General features: G+C 44.6%; 1 protein-coding gene across 3 annotated transcripts; it reads right to left on the bottom strand.

The window, feature by feature from the left end:
• Window positions 1-1,924: 1,924 nt before the first annotated feature.
• On the bottom strand, window positions 1,925-23,970 carry EDNRB (endothelin receptor type B). 3 transcript variants are annotated; one of them, XM_088667528.1, is made up of 9 exons: window positions 23,796-23,939; window positions 23,593-23,687; window positions 21,833-22,350; window positions 12,478-12,590; window positions 10,879-11,083; window positions 10,421-10,570; window positions 6,575-6,708; window positions 4,202-4,310; window positions 1,925-2,554 (listed from the first exon to the last, which is right to left on the bottom strand). In XM_088667528.1, exons 3-9 carry the CDS (start codon window positions 22,304-22,306, stop codon window positions 2,423-2,425), a joined length of 1,317 nt encoding a protein of 438 aa, XP_088523654.1. In that variant the 5' UTR covers window positions 22,307-22,350; window positions 23,593-23,687; window positions 23,796-23,939; the 3' UTR covers window positions 1,925-2,422. The 3 variants fall into 3 exon arrangements, with proteins under 3 accessions (XP_088523654.1, XP_034972028.3, XP_060129338.2); XM_035116137.3 differs by lacking the exon at window positions 23,593-23,687 and having other exon boundaries at window positions 23,796-23,970; XM_060273355.2 differs by lacking the exons at window positions 23,593-23,687; window positions 23,796-23,939 and having other exon boundaries at window positions 21,833-23,478.
• Between the last annotated feature and the right edge of the window lie 818 nt (window positions 23,971-24,788).

Raw genomic sequence — 24,788 nt, 5'->3', positions numbered from 1 at the left:
ATTACTGGTAGTAAGCTTTAAACCTATTTTAACTAGCAGTATTCTCTTTCAATGCACAAAAAATGTGATCTGCTCCTGGCAATGCACAACATGTTTATTACAAACACATTTCCTCTCGCACACGCCACTTTTGTACAGGCATTAATGGGACCTGCCCATGTTTTATTATTTACTACTCTAGGTTTGGTTATGTCTGAGATTTATAAAATGCTAGCTGAGTGCTCCTTAGATAAACATAGGTGAAGACTGGGATCCACCTTTTTCGACACCTATAGGCGCTAGACCTCTATGAATATGTGGGTAGTTTCTTTCTCCATGGAAATAGTAAGAGTGACTTCTCAAATGCAGGAAATCATATGCAAGTTAAGCTATACTCTTGTCTCTAACAGAGATGACAAACACCTAAAACACAGATGGTATACTCAGGGCTGGGAGTAAAGGTACTATGCTCTAAAAACAGATTTACTAATTTGCATAGTCTTATTTTGTTTAATTTATTCTGTAATGTTTACTACTTTGCACCATTTAGGCTGGCCAGTCCTGGCCGAGGGAGCAAAGTGGTAAGCAGGGCACTGAAGCCCCATGCCAACCCTCCAAATCTTCAGAAGAAAGTTGACATTCCCAAGTCAATGAATTCTGTGGCCACTACCACATTCTGTACCTTTTCCATGTGCAATTGCAGAACACAGAACATACTTAACGTCCGCATGCTTGGGGCCATTCGTTCATATACTGGTATTTCTCAAACTTGGGTCTCCAGCTGTTTGTTGGACTACAATGCCCATCATCCATGACCATTGTTCCTGCTAGCTAGGAGTGATGGGAGCTGCAGTCCAACAGCAGCTGGAGACCCAAGTTTGAGAACACTGATACAGTTGTACCTTGGTTTTCGAACGGAATCCGTTCGACTTCCGAAAACATTCAACAACCAAGGCGTGGCTTCCGATTGGCTGCAGAAGCTTCCTGCACTCAATCGGAAGCCGCATAAGCCGCGTTGGACATTCAGCTTCTAAAGAACGCCCGCAAACCTGAACACTCACTTCTGGGTTTGTGGTGTTTGGGAGTCAAAACGTTTGAGTTGCAAGGCTTTTGACATCCAAGGTACGACTGTACTTGGTGAGGGAGAAATATGGTAGTGTCTTTTTAAGAACTTCAGAGCAGTAGCCAGTGATGGCTGGTTAACCCAGCATCAGACAGGGGTTGTTACGGCAGAGGTAGGAAATGGCATCTCCAATATGGGCCCATAGAGTGACACCCTGATCCCTGAAGCGCTTGGGGTTCAGAAAATGGGGTACCAGATGCTGACCAGAAGTTAGCCACTCCTACTGTTTGTTCTCAGGCAGAGCTGTTGAATATACATTTTCCCCATGGAAAGAAGATTAGTCTCCAAAGACGCATTCCACTCTGCTCTTGCAAATTCCTCTATCGTCCTTACCTCAATCACTCTACAACTTGTAGCTCACTAGGCCAAACACAGACCCCTGTTTATGTAAACTGACTCACCAGGAGCCTGATAGCCTTCTTGGGTTTGCTGCCTGCCTGGTGGGATGAATGCAGCTTTGTAGATCATGAGGCTGTGCAGGCCTGATCGGATCCTCTGATGAGAAATTGGTTTTACTTGCCATTTCCACCAGTGGAATGCAGCTGAGTTCCTGCTGACATGCTCATGGCTTCAGGACTCTGCGGGCGTTTAAAAAAACTAAGTTGCTTTGCTTTCCCCTGCTGCTGCTCCTCCCCACATGGACATGTTTGCCTTTTTCTTACTTAACAGCAGATTGTTTTGAGCCTGATTATGCTCTTTTAATTTTGTTTCTAGCTATGTGGGTAAAATATTGATATATTTTTAAAGCTGCGGTGGTGTTTGGTTTGGTTTTTACTCCATGACGCGATGCGACATGCTTAATGATGCAATTTGCACATTTGATAAGGGATTATGTTTCGGAGAATGCCTGTATCTTTTAATCTCTCCCACTAAGAAAGAAAGAAAGAAAGAAAGAAAGAAAGAAAGAAAGAAAGAAAGAAAGAAAGAAAGATTACAGTAATTTATAGACAAAGCTGGCTTTGTCCCAAACAATAGCCATGGTATACTATATACAAAGAATTATTACTCAGGCTCCCAGGGCTAGTTCAATGAATACAGAGTTGTTTCGTTCACAGGATTTGAGGATGATCTGGAAGTGCTCATTCCGAAGAGTTTAAGTGCTTTCAACAAAGGGTTTCCTTTTTTCCCCATCTCCTGGTGATTTTCATGTGTTCAAAGAGCTACGGGCACCGTGCGTAATCACAACTGGTACAGATTGTAAGCAAAGTTTTACAATTTGATTTTCCGAGCAAACTCAAATCCGTTTCTCCCCAGAAATCTGCTGGTTTTTTTATCGTTGGCAGTCTTTTGTCGCAGGAGGTGAGGGTACATTTCCCTTTCTTAAGACGAGCTGTACTTGTTGCTGGAGCGGAAATTGTCATACCCATGATCATTGGCTCTGAACTTTAAGCAGGACTGCTTCTCTTCCAGGGACAGCATATCTTTCGAATGGCACCAGCAACACAGACATGACTTGAAAGAGAGCAGAATCCCTTATTAGAAGGTTTGGTGCAACACTTCAGAATAGAGAATGCCTGCTACCTATTTCTGACCAAAAACTCAGAACTATTTTTTTGGGTTACAATTTATTTATGTTACAGGTAGGTAGCTGTGTTGGTCTGACGTAGTCGAAACAAGATAAAAAAATTCCTTCCAGTAGCACCTTGGAGACCAACTAAGTTTGTCATTGGTATGAGCTTTCGTATGCATGCACACTTCTTCAGATACAAAGCTCATACCAATGACAAACTTAGTTGGTCTCTAAGGTGCTACTGGAAGGAATTTTTAAAATTTATTTATGTTTACATTTCTGTCTTACCAAGTTGCATGGTTCTCCCCTCCATTTTATTGCAACCACCCAGTGAGGGAGAGTTAGGCTCAGGTCACCAAGTGAGCTTCGTGACTGAGTGAGGACCTGAATTCGGGTCTCGCAGGTTCTCATCCAACACCCTTAACTACTACACCACTTCTTTCCATGGTCTCTCCAGTCCATGGCCGACCTCACTGGTCCTCAAAGTAGGAGGTGGCCTTGCTGGAGAACTAGAGCCAATTGCTTCTGTGGCTCTTCTGTTTCTCCCTGAATTTTGTTATCCCAGATTTTGAAAATGTGTGCTCCCAACTGAGTTAGGAGTCCCCTCCTCCTAGGCTGTAAGTCAACAGTGCTAAGGAATCAGTGGGACAATCACAGTTGCTCACAACACTACTGCTTGCTTAGTCCTTAGAGATGCCCCTAGAGAGCTGCTGATTCATGTGGAAACTGTGCAAGATTCACTTTTATATAGTGAATTTGCACTAGACACCTTGATAACGTCATGTGCCAGCGCCTTTAAGCAGAAACAAAACCTGTCCAGTTCATTATTCCAGACACACCTCAAGGCCTCATCCCAGTGGGTCTTGGGGTTGGATTTTCTCCCTTAACCTGATGCTGCCTACCGTGTTTCTCATATTTTAAGGCATCCCCCAAAAATAAGCCATGACAGGATTTCAAAGGGTTGGTGAAAAATAAGACATACCCCGAAAATAAGCACTATCGCAAAGCCCCGACCGAGCGAGAGGCGAAGCCGCGGGACCCAGCAGGAGCTCCCTGCCTGCTTCCCCGAGCCATAGCGCATCGGGGGACAGAGCTGAAGATCGGCAGGCGCTCCTTGCTGGGCTTGACAAGCCCGGGAAACAGCGCCCGCCGATCTTTGGCCCTGTGCTGTGTGACGGGCGGGGTGGGGGGGAAAGCGGAGATCGTTCTCCGCTCTCCCCCCACCCCCGCCTGTCACCGAAGATCGGCGGGCGCTCCTTGTTGGGCTTGACAAGCCCGGCAAACAGCGCCCGCCGATCTTCGGACCTGTGCTGTGTGACGGGCGGGGTGGGGTGGGGGGGAAAGCGGAGATCGTTCTCCGCTCTCCCCCCACCCCCGCCTGTCACCGAAGATCGGCGGGCGCTGTTTGCTGGGCTTGACAAGCCCGGCAAACAGCGCCCGCGTGCACTTTATTAAAAAATAAGACATCCCTTGAAAATAAGCCATGTTGTGTTTTTTTGAGGAAAAAATTAATATAAGACATGTCTTATAATATGAGAAACACGGTAGCTTCATTTCTATAAAAGCACATTTCAACAAAGACTTCTTACCTTAAAGCAGTTTTTGAATCTTTTGCTCACCCAATAGAGAGCAATTGGATTAATGCAGGAATTCAGGGATGCCATGTTTATAGCAATGTAGTTCCATATGAGCAAAAAGCTGCATGGGGAGAAAAAAGATATGAAAAATAGTTGCAATTCTTTATTTAAAGATAGTTAAACATCAGGACGTGTTAGGCAGTCTACTGCAACTAGGGAGCCCGTGTTATATAGAGGTAAATAGTGCTGGACTAGGAACAGGGAGAAACAGCAAAATAAAAAAATTCCTTCAGTAGCACCTTAAAGACCAACTAAGTTTATATTTTGGTATGAGCTTTCGTGTGCATGCACACTTCTTCAGATACACTAGAAACAGAAGTGTCAGACCCTATATATATACAGAGGGTGGAGGGGGTGGGTGGGAATGGGAGATGGGCTGATGGGAGTGGTAAACCTGTAGATGGGTGTTAATGGCTGCTGATGGCTGCAATTAGTCCTGGGCTGAGGTGCTAAAGAAAGCTTGATCATGCATAATGAGATAAGAATCCGATATCTCTATTCATCCCAGGTGCTTCCATGGTTTTAAGCTTGGTAATGATTTCCAATTCAGCAACTTCCCTTTCCAGTCTGTTCCTGAAATTTCTCTGTAATAAAACAGCTGCTTTGAGATCTTGTATAGAATGTCCAGGACTAATTGCAGCCATCAGCAGCCATTAACACCCATCTACAGGTTTACCACTCCCATCAGCCCATCTCCCATTCCCACCCACCCCCTCCACCCTCTGTATATATATAGGGTCTGACACTTCTGTTTCTAGTGTATCTGAAGAAGTGTGCATGCACACGAAAGCTCATACCAAAATATAAACTTAGTTGGTCTTTAAGGTGCTACTGAAGGAATTTTTTTATTTTGCTTCGACTCAGACCAACACGGCTACCTACCTGTAGGGAGAAACAGGTTCAATTCCCCACTCACCCATGAAGCTAACCAGGTGATTCTAAAACATTTCCCCCTGTAATTATTTTGAAGGAATTCAAAATAAGGAATTTCCCATTTGTGAAAGCAGGCTGCTAATCACACGACCTCCTGAAAGCAGGGGGGGAAACTTGCTCTAGTCTTTCCAGAAGAAACTAGCTATTTTGCTCCAGTGTGCAATGGGAGCTTCCCATAAAGAGTGAGCAAATAGTTCTACAGGTTGGGTGTGTCTTTCTGCAGGACACAACAGTTGGAGGACCATTGGTTCCTCCCCATGGCTGCTTTAAGATAGTCAGATTAGGAAAAGATTTCAGGTAGCACTGCTGGACTTCTTGGGGTTGTTTTGGTGAGGAAATCAAGATCATAAATAGGAGGTACGTCACAAAGAAGGAAGTCTGGTAGGATGGATGGATGAAAGACGGGGGGGGGGGATTTCTCCTCGTCCGGCGGTAATGGCGATCAGTCCGGAAGTCCGGGACTACACTGCTTTCCTTGCCATCACTTTTTGGCCTGTGGGATTTCTCTCTGGCTCCACCCTAGTCTGTGCTGCACACCTCAGTCACACTTCATCAGAGAAATATTCTGCGTATTTTATTGTGAAAAGCAGCATGGAAGCTCTCAGAGGCTGAAGATCAAGCATACAGGGTGGCCCAAAATTAGGTCTACTGCTTTAGAATCCACATTCTTTGTTCTTGACTCAGGTTCACTGTCCTCATTCACAATCTGACTCCACTATCCCCCCCCAACTGCCGCACTAATCTCTCCAACTGAAGTTTAACTGCCACTTTGTTGCGTGTCAGTTATGCATACCCATATAATGTATTGTGATCATTTTCCACCCCCATCGTTCAACCTGGACACTGAGGTCCAGCGCTGAGGGCCTTCTGACGGTTCCCTCCCTGCGAGAAGCGAGGTTACAGGGAACCAGGCAGAGGGCCTTCTCGGTAGTGGCACCCGCCCTGTGGAATGCCCTCACATCAGATGTCAAAGAAATAAGCAACTATCTGTCGTTTAGAAGACATCTGAAGACAGCCCTATTTAGGGAAGTTTTTAATGACTGATGTTTTAATGTATTTTTAATCTTTGGTTGGAAACCCAGCCAGATGGGTGGGGGTATAAATAATAAATTGTATTATTATTATTTCATTGATCCAACTGTATACCTACTTTTGAGCCACCTGTATAATGGCTGGATCTGAGGAGTGTGGATGCAACACATATATAGGAGCCACATGGGGGTTTACAAACAGCCACAATCATTTGTGATTAGACTGGGCACTGGAATAGACAGACATGCACCCCTGCATGTCCACTGGCTCTGAATAAATGGCATCTTTGGGGGAGTAAATCAAAATGGCAGCACTATCTTGGGAAGCATAACAGTTGGCATTTCATCAGAGGAGCCCTACCTTAGAAGTTCGCATCTATTTGGGTCACTCCCATCGTAAAGCGCAAACTTCAATATCCTACCAAGGTGGAGAGGAAGCCAACACACAGCAAAGACAAGCACTAAGAAGAACACGGTTCTGGCCACTTCACGTCTCTGAAAGCAAAGAGAGAATTTTATGAAGGTTCATTATAGGTGGTACTTAACGCCCGAAAGGATAGCCAAAATAAATAAGAATAGTAATGACAAATGCTGGAGGTGTGGGCAAACTACCGGAACGTTGTACCACATGTGGTGGTCATGCCCCAAAATTAAAACATTTTGGGAAATGATACACAGGGAAGTTCAAGAATTAATTAAAGTTTTGTTTAGTAAGAAAGCAGAAGCCTATTTATTAGGAATTCTTAATAATGAAATACCTTCAGATAAGATCAATATATATCTTTATGCAGCAACAGCAGCAAGGACGATCATTGCTAAAATATGGAAGGAACCTAGGATACCTACGAGAGGGGAATGGATTGACAAACTTTGCGAATATTTAGAACTAGCAAAATTAACTGATCTGATTTGTAATAAACCTAGACACAAAATTAAGGAACAGTGGGAGTGCTTAAATGATTACTTAAATAAAATAGGATTGGGCAACAGAACATGGCTATGTTTAGAATAACTGTGTATGAATTTGAAGACTTCTGTTTTGTTAACAGAAGTTAGTGTATTGCATCAAGAGGACAAGATATAGAAGTATAGAAGATTGAAACTCTGTGCAAAGCGCGGTGGAAGTTTTAGAAGATGTTATGTAATTAAGTGTTTAAGATATGACTGTTGATTCAGTCAACTGGGGCTTGCCCCTCTCTTTTCTTAGCCTGTTTTTCCCCCTTTTTTTCTTTCCTTTTTTCTTCTTTTTCTTTCTTTTTATTCGTTGACTTTATTTATGTCTATGATAATTATCAACATTAGTATTAATATAACTATTATCATTATCATTATTATCATGTCTTTTCTTTCCTTTTCTCTTTCTCCATTGCTTCTCTCCTTTCCGACGCAATTGCTAAGCAATAGTTCTTTTGGGATCTTAACTTTAGGAAAATGCTAATAGGAGAAATAAAGATATAGATTTGTTTGTATTATGTAACTGACGGATCTGCAGGAATGTAAGTGTATTGCTTTTTTGTGTGTGACTATTTTGGCAAAATATTGCATGATACTTCAAAAGAAAAGTCTGCGCATTTTGCTCTTGGGTTTTTTTTTTTGACCGTTGCTCTTTGATCTACTTTGAATTCTTCCAACAAACAAACCAGCAAAAGGGTGGAACAGCAACTGCTACTTCCGAAACTTTTCACGTTGGTGACACACTTTTTAGACATGCATCATTTCACATCACAGTAATTCAGCTTTACTAGAAAACTGGAGGTTAAACCAACCCCTTTCCAGCCCTGGGAGGAGCACGAGGAATGTTCGTGGGACACACCTATGCACTGCAGCCGATACACTAACGTATTGCGCCACAAGGATTGGAAAGCTGTGATTTAGACAGACTTTCTGTAGTTCAGGGGCTCACATACATAACCAAAACAGCACCAACGAAATGAGACATGCTGTTGTGGACGCTCCCCAGCCCAAAAAATGCACATGGCAGAGTGTTAACGCTTTATTGTCAAAAGTGGACACTTAAAGTAGTTTCTATGGCTCCGAATACCCCCCCACTAGTCTACTAGTCTATTCAATAAATGAAAATAAAATAAATAGTGTGATGTGCGCTCTATGGAGTAGTTGCAGCAATGGCTCTCCCTCCCCTCCACTTCATATACAGTCGTACCTTGGAAGCCGAATGGAATCTGTTCCAGAAGTCCGTTTGACTTGCAAAACGTTCGGAAAGCAAGGCGCGGCTTCTGATTGGCTGCAGGAAGCTCCTGCAGCCAATTGGAAGCCCCATCGGACATTTGGGTTCCAAAGAATGTTCGCAAACCAGAACACTCACTTCTGGGTTTGCGGCGTTCGGGAGTCAAAATGTCCAAGTACCAAGGCGTTTGAGATCCAAGGTAAGACGGTGCTTTCCCCCAATGGGCTGCGAACACACAGCCAGAGGCCGCACCTGTGTGGAAGCCACCTCTGCTCTTCCCTCTTCAATCCTCCTGGTTCTAGGAGACAGTGGTAGCATTTGGCCTTGACCTGCCCTGTGTCTTCCTCTGACCCCTCCTGTGCTCTGTGCTTCAGCTCTGAAGCTTCCCTGCCTCTGACTCTTGCCTCCTGGCTGATACAGGTCCCCACAAATCACTGGACCCCTCTCCTGAGTCAAAGACTCCAGCCTCCCTTCCTCTGGTACCAGCTTGTCAGCGCCCTGCCAGTCCCTGACGCATGCCTGGCATTACTTGGTTGCATGTTATTATCTCAGGAGCTCAGCCTCACCGGCTCCAGAAATTGCCATTTTGCCTATAGGGTATATCAAGCAGAAGGCACGACTCTGCATGGTAGTGCGAGAGCCGCTGGAAACGCAAATGCCAAACCTCTAATCCAGGCATCCCCAAATTTCGGCTCTCCGGATGTTTTGGCCTACAACTCTCATAATCCCTAGCTAACAGGACCAGTGGTCGGGGAAAATGGGAATTGCAGTCCAAAACATCTGGAGGGCCGAAGTTTAGGGATGCCTGCTCAAATCTAATTCAGCCATCCAAGGCCCATATTGATTTGGCCGAGTCCAGTGGTGTCCAAACTTTTTTCAAAGAGGGCCAGATTTGATTAAGTGAAGGGCCGTGAGGGCTGACCAAAGTTGTCAACCTTTTTTTAGGATTGAAGTTGTTGAGCTTTTTGTATAATTTTACCTCAAAGTTGTTTTTGAGCTTTTTTAGGGTTGAAGTTGTTGAGCTTTTATTAGGATTGAAGTTGTTGAGGTTTTTTATTTTAGGATTTTACCCCAGGGGCCGGATTAAACCAACCGGTGGGCCGGATTAGGCCCCCGAAACAGACTTTGGACATGACTTTGGACATGCCTGGCCTAGTCAGAGCCTGTATGCCTGAGGCTATCACATAGTCACATGAGCACCCATTAGCATGACTGTGAACCGCCCTGAGACTTGTGGGTACAGAGCGGTATAAAAATTTAATAAATGATGATGATGACAAGGATTCGAACCCTCCACCAGACCTATGCACGCATAACCAACCCTCTTGTGCACACCGCATACATTTGTATTCATCAACTTTGGTGGGAAACCCACTTGCAGATCCTCTTTCCGCCCTTGTGGCCCTCCCTGATATGAGTAATCCATCTCTCTGGTTTGTAATAAATTGGTATATTCTTTTAGGCCAAGTTTTAACATGCTGCGTGTTTACTACTTCTTGTCTGGTATTAAGTATAATTTGCTCGGTGGTGTGCCACGACTGTGAGCTCAACATCTCAAACATGTGTTCCTGTACAGAAGAAAACAAATTCTCCTCCTGCCACACACCCCTTAAATCTATCCTGTGGGATCCTCCAGCCCCCCAGAACAGATTTGGGGATAGTGCAGTGTGTGTGTGTGTGTGTGTGAATCTTTACCAAAACCCTGGAAACAAAGCCTGTGTGCTCCTATCAGCCTGCTTGTTGTCATTCATCGGGGCAAATGAAGACCACCCTTTAGCCTGCTTGCGTGCTATGAAAAGCATCTAGAGAAAACTTTCCTGGAAAACTTGTTTTCGTCAAAATAGGATGTACACAGTGTCAGGGAGAGAGGCCAGTGTGTCTGGCTGTTAACCAGAAGGTTGCTGGTTCGAGGCTACCCAGGGACGGCTATAGGCAGGATTCCTGCATTGCAGGGGGGTTGGACTAGATGTCCCTTGGTGCCCCTTCCAACTCTACGATTATATGATTCTGTATGATCTTCACCTGTTTTAAGTGGTCGTTTAAAGCGATCTGCATCCCACTCTTCTTCCTGAGCATCTCGCAGGTCATCAAAGTGTAGAAAAGGCCTGTCGTTGCCAACGGCAAACAGAAATAAAAGCTGAAGAGCCACCAATCTTTAGCGTCCTTGTAAAGCTAAGAGGAGGAGGGAATGGGAAAAAAACCCAGAACCATTAAATAAGCTTTATGTTTTTATGTATATTTTAAAATTATTTTTTTCTGTTATTCTGAACGAGGGTTAGTCGAATGCAACCCTGTTAAGTCAAGCCACAGGTTTTTTGTGTGTCTTGTGTTTATCATTGTTCTTTGTCTGCAAGTACACAGACAGGCTCATCATTTGTACCCTCCTCAGATGTATATTTCTGAGATAGGCAGGGTACGACTTTATTAAATAAATACATCTCTTAACACGGAAGCAGCTGGCTCACGAGAGAACACCGTACCTGCATGAAAGAAGTTTCCTGGCGGGGATTAAGTAGACACACTTTAAGTTTCTGCCCGTTGTATGGGAGGGTAATCAAATCAAAGCCTATAGCCTCGGGGACAGCTAAAAGAAGAGACACGGCCCAGATCAGGACGATTTCGACCGCCGTCCACATTGGGACTCCAATTCCCTTGATACGGCTCCACGAAGCGACTGCCCGATACCTAAATGGAAGAAAGGATGCCGATTAGATCAGATCAGCCCCCCCCCACTCCTGCTGATGTGAACTTAAGCATCTAGTAAGTGGTGACTATTTACATAGGCCCTACTTCTGTCCTAAGTACAGCACTGCAGACATGCCTGCAGCGCGGAAGCTGAAAGCATGACATGTTTGGGAAGTGAGCAATAACAGCAACTCCTGCCTTCATCTGAATCTGGTCAGCAGATAGCTCACGAGGAGACCTTCTCCAGAGTCGGAAAAGGATATCCTCTATGACCGTGGTTTCCAACGTGAGGCACACGCCCCACAGGGGGGCAATTTGATTTTTAAGGGGGGCAATTTGAGAATGAGTTATTAACAGTGAATTGCCTTTTTAGGCTTCCTACACGTGAACAGGAGTTCACTTTTTGAAGAATAAGAATTATATGTCATGGGCGGGGGGTGGGGCACCAGGATTTTAGAGATGCTTATGTGGGGCATGGACACGGGTGGCGCTGTGGTCTAAATCACTGAGCCTCTTGGGCTTGCAGATTGGAAGGCTGGCGGTTCGAATCCCCACGACGGGGTGAGCTCCCGTTGTTCGGTCCCTGCTCCTGCCAACCTAGCAGTTCGAAAGCACGTCAAAGTGCAAGTAGATAAATAGGTACCGCTCCGGTGGTGGGAAGGTAAACGGCGTTTCCATGCGCTGCTCTGGTTTTACCAGAAGCGGCTTAGTCATGCTGGCCACATGACCTGGAAAAACTGTGGACAAACGCCGCCTCCCTCGGCCAGTAAAGTGAGATGAGCGCCGCAACCCCAGAGTTGTTCGCGACTGGACTTAACTGTCAGGGGTCCTTTACCTTTACCTAGGTGGGTCATGGCCCAAAAAAGGTTGGGAACCACTGCTCTACAGGCTCCAGTGAGGTTCTCCTTGCGAGGCAGAGGGGCAGTGGGGCTTTGCTGAGGCTTTTCAGCCTCCCGGCAAACTGGCATGCAGGAAAGCCATGCCTCAGCTGGGCAAGCCCCTACACTGCTCCAGCTCATAGGAGCTGGAGAGGCAGTGTGTGTGTGTGTGTGTGTGTGTGATTTTGTTAAGCTGCTCAGCCTAGGCTAGGTAGCTTCTCTGCACCTCAGCAGAGCAACCTCAATAAGCCTCTGGCTGGCGAGGAGACACTCCCCACCCCCCAAGCCTGAAGAGATCCTCTTTGGGCTCTGGGGTAGGTTTCTGAGGGAGGTGCATTCCAGCACACTTTTCTCTAGAAATTTTTTTTTTTGCCCATACCCATCTGTTCCTTTAAGTGTCTCTTCTCTAACATGCATCAGAATTTTTCTTTTCTTTTCTGGATCTACTATTTAAAAGATTATTTATACCAAATGTGCACACTGGGTAAAAATAGAATGAAGATCTTGATTTCTCACCTATCAATACTGAGAGCACATAAACTTAACACGGTGATGCCCAACGATGTCTTTTGAATGAAGGGGACCAGTTTACACACGGCAGCCCCAAAAGGCCAGTTTTCCGCATGGAGCTGCGAAGAGTGAACAAACAGCTAGGGGTTAACAATTCTATATTGATCACAATTTGTGCCTCTATGAAGCTATATCTGCAACCCTCCACCAGTGATTTACTGGTAGAACCTTAAGAGTAGAACATATTTTAAGAGAATCAAATGGAAATATGTCCTTACAGCACAAGCGAATACTGAACTATTACTATTGTCAGGTATTAGGTAAGACGGTATAAGACTGCAGCATAAAACTCTTACCACTCTTGAAAGTTAACTCTGGCACCTGAAAACCAGACCAAATAATAAAGCTGCTAGAAAATGCTCAGGAAAATTGAAATGAAAAATCGAATGCACGGATTGGGCCTAATCCAGGAAAAATTAATCACATGGAAATCAACAGAACTTAAGCTAGTAATTAATAAAGTCTGGCTTGTATACCTTCAATTGGACAGTGATATTGTATGTGTGGTGGAAAAGTGGGCACTGATCCTTTTTTGAATGACGTGTATCAAATCTAAAAGCTTCACGTTTGTAGTAAGTTAAGTTGTCGGTGCAATCCTAATGCATTATTTTTTCCCACCATACATATGGGGTCCTTGTCTGACTGAGTAAACATGTACTGCCCCATCCCACTGATTTTTAATGTAACTTAACTATGATTTTCTCCTACGATTGGTTCATTGCAATCATGTATGCCTGGCCCTAAGCAAGGGAAGCAATATGAAAAAGGAATATATTACTAACTGGAAGTAATAGCTATCAGCAACCATTAGGATGATGGTCTGTGCTTCAGAATTAACACCAAGGGTGTCTTCATAAGACACTGAACCTCAGCAATAGGAAAATAAAATGTATGTATGCATGTCACTCTGAACACCTAGGATACAAAAGTGTTGGATGGATGGATGGATGGATGGATGGCTAGATAGACAGGTAAGGGCTGCCCCCCAACTGGCATTATTAAATTGATTAATAACCTACCTATTAAGTTTAAAAAATAATCATGAAACCAAAACGCCAATACAGTGGTACCTTGGTTTAAGTACACAATTGGTTCCGGAAGTCTGTACTTAACCTGAAGTGTACTTAACCTGAAGCGAATTTTCCCACTGAAAGTAATGGAAAGTGGATTAATCCGTTCCAGACAGGTCCGCGGAATACTTAAACTGAAAATACTCAAACTGAGGCGTACTTAAACCGAGGTATGACTGTATAAATGCCTTTTAAAGACGTTGATGCAAATGTGAGACACCTTAAAAGTTAAAATAAAAAAATTCCTTCAGTAGCACCTTAAAGACCAACTAAGTTTTTATTTTGGTATGAGCTTTCGTGTGCATGCACACTTCCTCAGATACTCCTTAAAAGTTATTAAACAAAGATTGCCACTCATTGTTGCGTGGAAAGGCTGCCTTCAATATTTTGAATTCCATGTCGTAATTCATGTCAGGCTCATGCCAGGACCAAAATTTCAAAAATGCAACAAGTGCTTTAAAGCTCAGCTCCCTTATTAAGACTGGCCCTCACTGCTTAATGACTTCATTAAAACTTTTGTTGATTAGTGCGCTGATTAAGTCAAATAAAGCTTGCAGCCTGGATATTTTTTTTAAAAAAAACCTTGCAAATGCAGCTGAATGCATATTTAATCTGACGAGAAGAGGCAATGGAGGTATTCAAAAGCAAGAAATTGTAAACTCCAAAATAACTGAAGTGGTAAGACAAATACTGTATAGTCTGATTTGAAGGCAAGATTTGATCCACCCACCCACATAGCAGAACTAGGAACTGAATCAGTCCACAGTAAGAGGACTATGGCTTTATCTGCCTGGGTGATAAGATAGAGACATGATTCATGAATGCTCTGGAGCTCAGAGGGGTTTGCAGATCCTCCAGACTCAAATTTCATGGTTTGAGTGAGCCAAGCAAGTTAAACAAGTTAGAGATTTGTCCATTTTTATTTTGTTGCCATGACTGGTAGAAAATGACGACTCTTCTTTAAAACAGAAATCACTACTTTTAGGACTTGGCTTGTGGATGCTGTCACAGATACTCCCCAAAGCATACTAACAATCTGGATTCCTCAAACCCAAGTCAAATTGTTGGGGAGAGGGAGTAGGGTGTGGGCAGCAACAGCAACTAGAACCAGTTGACCATTACAGGCTGGAAGAGCAAAATGGATGGATCTTCGCAGTTTATCATCTTGGCATTTCCTGGAAAGATAATATTAGCAGTATGGAATGTGCAGACCTACCAAGTGCCTTGGTTTCCCCCCCCCCCAAGAGAGATGGCTACAGTGATTTGGGTATGTATACAAACTGCAAGAGGGATTTACTCTCGGTTGACATTTTTGGTGCTATCGTCAATGCCAATAATCCTAGAGGTCACTCAGTATTTTGATATAAGGCTCCCTTTTCAACAGACCTTGGTGATGTGGTTGCCACAACTTCCTGCAGCTTCTCTTATATTCTGGCTACGTAGCCAGGCTTTCAGTAATGTCTAAAAACGTTATAGCCATGTGGTTGAGCTTTGTCGCACACTTACATGATAGCCAAGAGATGCCTTTGCCTTCGGAAAGCCTATTTTATGCACTCTTTATAATAAATAATAATAATAATAATAATAATAATAATAATAATACTTTATTATTTATACCCTGCCCATCTGGCTGGGTTTCTCCAGCCACTCTGGGCGGCTTCCAACATTAACATTAAAAACTTCCCTAAACAGGGCCGCCTTCAGTTGTCTTCTAAAAGTAAAATAATTGCTTATTGCCTTGACATCTGCTGGGAGGGCGTTCCACAGGGCGGGCGCCACTACCGAGAAGTCCCTCTGTCTGGTTCCCTGCAACCTCACTTCTCGCAATGAGGGAACCGCCAGAAGGCCCTCGGTGCTGGATCTCAGTGTCCGGGCAGAACTATGGGGGTGGAGACACTCCTTCAGGTATACAGGACCGAGGCCGTTTAGGGCTTTAAAGGTTTGAACTGTGCTCGGAAACGTACTGGGAGCCAGTGTAGATCTCTCGGGACCGGTGTTATGTGGTCCCGGTGGCCACTCTCAGTCACTAGTTTAGCTGCCGCATTCTGGATTAATTGCAGTTTCCGGGTCACCTTCAAAGGTAGCCCCACATAGAGCGCATTGCAGTAGTCCAAGCAGGAGATAACCAGAGCATGCACCACTCTGGTGAGACAGTCTGCGGGCAGGTAGGGTCTTAACCTGCATACCAGATGGAGCTGGTAGACAGCCACCCTGTACACAGAATTAACCTGTGCCTCCGTGGACAGCTGTGAGTCCAAAATGACTCCCAGGCTGCGCACCTGGTCCTTCAGGGGCACAGTTACCCCATTCAGGTCCAGGGAGTCCTCCACACCTGCCCACTCCCTGTCCCCCCAAAACAGTACTTCTGTCTTGTCAGGATTCAACCTCAATCCTCATCTTTACAAAGATGCAAGGGAGTTCGAGCACATGGCTATAATGTTTTGTACATGTCTGGGAGTGACATGGGAACAATTGTACAGAAGGCTGCAGCCACGCTGCCCAAGTTTATGTAAAGGCAGCCAGACACATTTCCAAATGTAATTTGGATGCCAGTCAAAACCTTCTCATTTAATCTACAAACGTGACACCTGAAGTAGGTCTGGCTCACCCTGTCTGGCACCCTTCGTCTGCCAGAAGAAATGTAACCAGATGAATCCAAGCCATCCAATGAGCTTACAAGTCCATCATCTCATTAAGACAGATGGTTGATAACAGGTACTTGGATCTAGCTCTTGCAGCATGGGAGCTGTGGCTGCAAAACTTGGATTACTATGATTTATGCAAATCAATTCCAGAGAAGAAGAAAAATTACATAACTAATTACATAATGCAACCACCTTATTAAGATTTTCGGTTACTGCAACAATCAAACCAGTTAGCCTAGAATTGTTTCATAGAACATGTCCTGGAGAAAAACAGATCTGATTATTCACAGTCACATTTGCTGAGAACAACTGCACCTTCCTAGGAAAAACTGCCTTGCACTATAATCTGAAATGCACGGCAACCATTTGGCCATGTTGAAATCAACCTTAGAGAGGCATGATGCAAATTATTTCAAGCTGGAAAAGGAGCCAGGCACTGAAACTTGACAAATCCTAGAGAGGATGGGATAGGGAAGAAGCTTGGCAGCAGTGAAACAGAAGAAAGGAGGAGGATAAGGCAGGGTTAGAAATACTTTGCTGAAGATATGGAACTTGGGAAGAAGACGGAAGGGTTTTGATGGACACAGATAAGTGGGAAGCTGGTAAAAGGCTAAAGGCAAAGAGCATGGAGACAGGAGTGGGAGGAGGAGACAGAAGGGGCTGATAAAAGATAAGCTTGTGTGGAGTGATATGCAGATAAAGGATGCAGAAAGATTTAAGAGCACTGGATAATAACAATGAAGCCACTGCAAACAAGCATAGCTTCACACTTTATGTAGCTGCAAACACATTATTTCCCAACGTAACAGCAAGCCATAAGAAATCCAGACTGGAGTAAACTTCCATTCCTGATAGATGTGCTTTGAAAAACATAGGCTTCACACACGCTAACTATCCTGTTTGAATTAATTTTGTCAAAGCTGTGAAGTGCTCATTTAAAGAGATATTGCTGAGGTTTGATGTATATCATGAATAAAAGGTTGAATTTAGCAAATCGGTTCAGAACTGGTCAGAGAGGATAACAGGAATGGTCTGCACACACTGCAATACTGGTTGTTGTTGTTGTTGTTTAGTCGTTTAGTCGTGTCCGACTCCATATTCTGAAATAGGGATGCTCAGAAGTTATTATAATGAGCAAAAAGGGGGAAAAATCTATTCTGAATCTCCCCAAGATAACTGATTAAATTAATACAGAGGTCTCAGATGAAAGCACTCATGATAATCTTGGATGCAGATCAATCTGTGAATGAATAGTGAAGGGCAACATCAAAAAGAAGCAGGCTCATAAAAACTCATGGAAATTCAATTAGCTTTCGCCAATAGAAGGGATGATGGGAGTTGTAGTCTAACAACCCCTGAAAGCCCACTGGTTCCCCATTCCTATTGTACGCTGCAGAAGAGGGAATGCAAACCTCAGCCCGCCCCCTCTATCCAGAGCCTGGGATTCTTCCCAGTCTCTGCTCCTTCTCCAAGGCCACATCTCTTATTGGCTCTGCTCTGCCTGAGTTAAGTGATGGCCATCCAACCTCTGCTTAAAAACCTCCAATGAAGGAGAGTCCACCACCTCCCAAGGAAGTCCGTTCCACTGTCTAGCAGCTCACACCATCAGAAAGTTCTTCCGGATGTTTAGTCGGAATCTCCTTTCTTGTAATGTTTGTTCTGACTGTCCACTTCTGCCTCTGTCTCTCCCTGCCCAACACTAATATGTGGCCCTTGGAAAATTATCTATATGGGAACCCCTGCTCTTAAATAATAATAATAAAAGGAATTCCCATCTCCAGTGTAGAAATCCTTTAAAAATTATCGCCACTTTGCAATAATGCAGGAAATGGGTTTACCGGTAAGTTGCAGCGTGGTGGAAATGGTAATCTGTATTTGATCTCTACTCCTCTAAAACGTCATTCAGGAGGAACACAAAAGCATTTTGTGGCACTTTCCTCCAATTCTGCCAATGTCTGACTATACATTTACTTACTGTACTAAAAAAATACAATCGTACCTTGGTTGTCGAACACTTTGGTACTCTTACGTTTTGGCTCCCAAACGATCGAAACCTGGAAGTGAGTGTTCTGGCCGAACGTCCGATGGGGCTTCCACAGCTTCTGATTGGCTGCAGGAGCTTCCTACAGCCAATCAGAAGCCATGCTTTGGTTTCCGAACGTTCTGGAAGTTGGAACAGACTTCCAGAATGGGTAGGACTGTAAAAATGTTGCACTGAATGGTGCGAAGTGTTGCTGACACCCCAGAAGTCAACGGATGCTAGGTTACTTGAGACGGATGCTGTGGCAGCAGATTGCCTGCACCAGCAGGGGGGTTGGACTAGATGATCTTGGAGGTCCCTTTCAACCCCACAACTCTGTTCTATGAGAAGTTCTTCCTCGCCCTCTCCACTTATCAGGTCCCCACTCCTTAGTCACTGCCCTAGAAAAGTGCATGAATGGATGATGGCGCTGCTTTTCCGAGAGCTCTGAATGAGCTTTGCAGCGATGGGAAGCCAAAGGGGGTGGAATTTGTGAGCGAAGCAATTCTGAGCTCTTGCTGCTTTTGTACAGGAAATTCAACAAGCCACCGGTGTCATGGATCTGTGACAACGGGAGCGTTTGTTTTCATTTGACCAACAACACTAAGCATCAGCTAAGCAAGCGAAACGAACTTGATTTCTGGGATTTCAACGGCTGCAAAAGAAACTACAAGGGCAACTAATGAAACATAGTTTCAGGATTGGTTTAGGAAACAGGGTGCTGTTGCCCAGGAAGCCCCCATTAGCCGGTTGAGGCTTTTTTTGGGTGTGCATTAAACCTCTGTCAAATGTGGGAAGGGCTGGGAGCAGGAACGAAACTGGCAAGCTTTGAATTGTGGCTGGGATGGTCACCGTGGTCAGGGACACTTCCTTTGCACACATCCTGAGGATCTGTTCTATCCCAGCAAGACATGAGTCAACCAAACTGTCCGATGCCACCAGCTGAGAATGGAACGGACTTCAGAAGGAAATGGCCAAAGAGTTGTTGGTCAAGGAATGTGATTAGTATCACGGTGATTCTAGTTGATTCCAAATGCTATGGGGCAATGATGGGGCAGGCCAATGGCCAGTGCATCATGGTCATATATTCTATCATCAGCCAAACTGAACCTCAATGGGACCTCATAAAAAGACTGATAAAGCGCAACTTCCACAAACCAGGATTGTCCAAATGTAGCTCTCTTCCTCGTCAAACGAGTCAAAATTGCGGAGTCCATAACTGGCTCAAGCGAGTGAGCCAAGCCACATGCCTCAAGGCTTGCTGCTTCTCCCCAAGACCCCAGCTGGGGACCCTAGCATGAAGCCGACCCCTGCCCAATTATTCATATTCAAATATCTTCAAATACTTGGTATTAAAAAGGGCAGTCCAGTCTCAGCAGATCACCTTCATTGCCTGGGGTATCAGATAAGGCTGTGTATATCTCTAACAAAATGTAATCCTAAACATATCTACTCAGAAGTAAGTTTAACAGAATACAATGGGGCTTACTCTTGAATAAATGGGATTAGGACTGCCGTCTAAACTCTAGGGGGAATTTGAGTTTTTGAGACAATATTCAGTGATACTTCCGTCTTTCATGAATTTGTCTACTTTTTTAAATTTCAGGCTCTTAAATTTACCCTCTGCCCTGTAATAAATCCTCAGTATAAATATTTGTGTTATTCAACATCACAGCAGAAAGTTCCTGAGTTCTGTTTTGCATGGTGTGAAATACAGTACTATGTGAATGAAATCCAACCAGAGTTAAGCACTCTTTAAGACCCAGTGATTACAAAGAATCTATCTCCTGGCTGAGTTTCTCATAGTAAAGTCAAAGGGGGCGTGAAAAGTGAATGTTTCTGCTCACCTCACAAAGCATACCCCAGTTCTCATGACAATTCATACCAGCACCCATTTACTCAAAAGTAAGCCCCACTGAATTCAATGGGACTTACACCAAAGAAAGTGTGCACAGGATTGCAGCCTAAGACAAGCAGTTGTTACCAAGACTCAGAAGCCAGGTTTCAACAGCAGGGTTCAGACCTAGAACCTCTGAAGAGATGATAAAGCAGATAATGCTTCTGACCATGTGCAGAGCTCCTTTATCTCACTTCTAGGTGCTGACAACCCCAACATATCTGTTATTAGACAAAAGAGTTTCCAGGGCAGAGTGTATAACCTTTTGAGTGCTCTTGAGTGCTCACTGTAAAAACACTTTTTTCTACAGTACTCATTTTTTTAAAAAAAAACAATACTGTTTTTATTTATTTTCATGGCACAGAAGATAAATTTTGACAAAACAATTGTTCAAAACCCCCACCAAATGGCTGTTTACTCCTTTTAATTTTGCAACCCTTGCAAAACTTGCAACTCTTAGCAGCCCTGTAGTTTCTTTTTAGAGCTTAAACATTTTATGACTGAGACTCTTTAGAAGACTTAGGCTGCAATTCTGGGATGTAAGCCTCAGTGAATACGGTGGAACTTTCTTCAGAATAAGCATGTACTGCACTGTTAATTCTACTTAAACCGCTCCTCTATTTTAATGGATGCAAGGATCCAAGCCTGTGTGTAAACTCCGCAAGGATCCGAGCCTGTGTGTAAACTCCGCAATTCTTCGCCCGAGAAGCTCTGCCCTTTCAACGGCATGCATGCGTGGGTCAGCCACCATTAATGAGTAAGGCCTGTGATGTACTCTGCACATGCTCAGAGGCCACCCCTTTATTACCATCCAAGTCCCTCAAACTTAGATTACAGAGCGATTTCAAATTAAAGCCCAGCATCCTCAAAAGGAATCAACAACTTTTTTATGATTGCTAATTTCTGGTAGCGCTCTTATTAATGTCATTTGCATAATGAAGCTACATACAGAGAGAGAGGTGATGGTTAGAAGAGAGGAGACTGTGTGGGAGACAGCCTAAGAGTGGGTTTTTCTGAGGATATGAGGCTAAGGGGAAAACATCCCTGGTTGGGCTGGGCAGACTCACTTCTTTGAACTGCATGTGGATTGAAGATTAGAGTATAAATAGAATAGAGAGAGAGGGAGATAGATCTATCTATTGTCTTTCTCCTCTCTTTTCTTTCTTTCTTTTTCTGACTTAATTTGTTCTAACAAAATTAAAAAAATTCCTTCCAGTAGCACCTTAGAGACCAACTAAGTTTGTCATTGGTATGAACTTCTGTGTGCATGCACACTTTTTCAGATACCATGCACACTTCTTTAGATATCATTTGTTCTAGACAGTGCTTTTTTCTGGGGGGACACAGGGCTACGCATACCCCTAAACATTTTGTGAAACTTTGTACTTTTGTCCATTTACTGTATTTATTTTTCCCAATTTGAACTATAAAATGGTGGGTTTTTTGAGTCAAAATGAGTACCCCTAAACTTTTTAAGAGGAGAAAAGCACTGGTTCTAGATATAATTCTATTGTCTCGTTAAAACTTTAATAAACATTTCAGGGGTGGGGAGAGAGAGAGAGAGAAAGGAAACAACAGCAAGCCGCCGGAGTCCCCTTGCTTAGGTCTGCTGCCGCTTTGCAGCTTCCCACGCCACCAACCGCCCGCCTTGCTGTCTGCCGCCGCTTACCTTGTACAAATTGATGGGGATGTCGATGATGATGAGCAGCAGGTCTCCCAGCGCCAGGCTGGCGATGAGGATGTTGGGGCCGTTCCTCATGCATTTGTTCTTGTAGATGATCCGCAGCAGCGTGGAGTTGCCGATGATGCCCAGCACGAAGACGGCGCAAGCCACCACCGAGTTGACATACTTGAACGCCTCGGCGATGTCCGTCTTCCTAGCGCACGGCGGGTACGACGCTCGGCCACCCTTCCCGGGCGTCGCCGTCTTGGAGAGGTTGGAGCTGCCGGTGTCCTCTTCCTCCAGCTGCTCTCCGGCGGCGATCGGGGCCACGCTGCTCTTCCCAGCGGCAGCGGAGGGGTTGCTGCGCCTGGCTTCCCCTTCAAGGCGCGCCGGAGAGGCGCTGCTGGGCTCCAGCGCTGCGCCGTAGCGGAGCAAGAAGAGCGCCAGGATCCACAGCTCCCAGGCGCTGCGCCTACCCATGACCGCTGCCCGAGGAGACTGGTGCGCACGTCGTCGCCTTGGATCTAAAAGGGCAGGAGAGAGAGAAAGAGAGAGAAAGCCTCCGGATACGGGATCAGCTCTCTGGAGGAAGCCCGCCAGGTGGCAGCGCCCGCCGGATCCCCGTCGCGGCCAATCCCAGGCAGCCCCAAACACGTGCGCCCACCCTGAGCGCGCCAGGAGGCGAAGCAGCCCAGCCGTCTGCTGAGCGCAGCGCTGTGCGCCGTCGGGAAACCCAGAGAGAAGTGGGAGGGGAAAAGGAGAAGAGGAAAACAACACACACGTCCTCGAGCCAAGCAAGCGTGATTTGCGGGGTAAAAACCCTGCCAAGCCTCTTTACTATATCTTTACGCTCCGCTTTGATCTTTTCCCGGGCGCGCAGCCAGGTTAGGTGCAAAAGAAAACAGCGAGCTGCGTAAAAGCGAGGGTCTCTGCTACTCCCACTGAACTAACCGCTCCAGTTTTAATATCAAGGGGGGGGGGCGTATCCTCTAAACTCAAGGGTGAACCACGACGTCCAGGGCATAGCCAGGATTTATGTTGGTGGGGGGCAGGACACCCACATGTCATCCTCTGCCTGGCTCTGGCTAGCAGATTCAGAATGAAATGTCTCAACAAGAGTTTATAATTACTTTCTTTTGCCCCCAATACTCAGAAACACCTGTCAAAATCTTTCTACAATTTCGACTTTTAATTAAGTATTTTTATTTATTTACCGGAATGACCCCCGGGTATACCCATGCACGATGGGCGCAGTTTCTGGGGAATCTCTGCCAACAATCTTTGTTAAAGGGAAATATCACAAGCCACCCAAACATCGGGGAAATAATATTTTGGTTAAGGTATGATTCCCAGCACGTGATCCTATTAACATGCCCATTCAGAAGTAAGTCCAACTAAGCTCAACGGGACTCATTCCTTGGCAAAGCGTGCACATACGGTAGGATTGTGGCCCACCCAGGGAAAAGAATGTGTGATCGGTTATTTGCTAACATATGTCTGCTCAGGAGTGACTTGCATCGAAATTCCTCCTCTTTTCCCACCACATAGTCACATCCCCATACCTGTTAAGGTACCGGTATATTGATTGCATGCATGTGAGTATCTCTGAACTGCTGCTCTTTCTTGGGCAAATTATGAGACACTTGAGATGGCTTAAAAAAAAAAGGATCCCATAAACAAATCAGTAAAAGTATGAAAACCCAAAGTAAAAATAAATGCAGAACTATTTAAAACATGTTTAGGGGGATGCTCCTGAATTACTTCACCTTCACTTGAAACACATTATGCAGAATCAAATCAAGTCCTATTTCATTCGGCGAAATAAATTCCAAGTAAGATTTCATTGAAATCAAAGGGACTTCTAAAAGAAACACATTTTTTAAAATAAGAATCAATTAAAAAGAGACATCCTCTGGTTTTCTCGTAAATACTTGTGTTCATTCTAAACCGACTTGAAATAGATCTTTACCTTGCAAGTTGTCCAAGCAGAAGAGTCCTTGATTTAGTTCCAACTGCTGGAGAAAACCCTTTCTTGCTTGAGATGGTTTGTCTGCCCACTGCTTGTCTGGTACCTACACTGTACAGGCTTTTGATAACAGAGCATTCTGAAGGCAGTCTCCCTGATTTTATTTTATTTTTTAAAGAAACCCACTTGTATCTTTCCCATCAGTCACTGCTAAACTCCACCCCCTCCTTCCACCAGACCAGCAGCCTTTCCTGCTTGTCAGCTCTAAAGGCCTGGAGAACATCAGCCCAAAGTTTCCTGTTAGCAGAGACATGTCACAATGCCCCTCTGTGGAAATCTGGAACATGGGGAAGGGGAAAGCGAGAGACAGAGAGAATCTTCTGGCTGTAAGATTATACATCCTTACGCAAATAATAAAAAAATTGAGAGCCAGGATGGTGTTGTGATTAGAATGTCCTCAGACTAATATTAGGGAGACAAAGGTTCAAATCCCAACTTAGCCATGAAGCTCACTGAGTGATCTTGGAAGAATCATAGAATCATAGAGTTGGAAGGGACCCAAGGGTCATCTAGTCCAACCCCCTGCAATGCAGGAATCTCGGCTAAAGCATCCATTTTCTCTTACTTCACAGACTTCTTGTGAGGTTAAAACGATGGCAGTCAAGGTGTTGTCCTCCTGATGCTTTTGGACTGCAACTCCCAGAATCAATGCCTACCTGAAGGTCATCCAGTGAGTTTTGTGGCTAAGTGGGGATTTGAACCCAGGCCTCCTTGGATCAGTACACCACACTGCCTCTCATAGGGTTAGGCTGTACAACCCTCTTGCTCTCAATTGGCAACTGGGGATTTGGTCCTGAGGTCTCTAGTTGTTGATCCCTGATATAAATCATATTAGCATTGTCATGTTTCCCAGCAGAATGTAGAAAACTGATATCCCATGGTATCAGATTTAATGATCACTTATATACTTGCATATATTTTCAAAATCTGTTTTCC

The sequence above is a fragment of the Zootoca vivipara genome, chromosome 4 (genome assembly GCF_965207765.1).
Source record: "Zootoca vivipara chromosome 4, rZooViv2.hap1.1, whole genome shotgun sequence".
Taxonomy (NCBI): domain Eukaryota; kingdom Metazoa; phylum Chordata; class Lepidosauria; order Squamata; family Lacertidae; genus Zootoca; species Zootoca vivipara.
The sequence above is the reverse complement of the archived record's forward strand: the minus strand, read 5'-3'. Positions and strand labels throughout refer to the sequence as shown.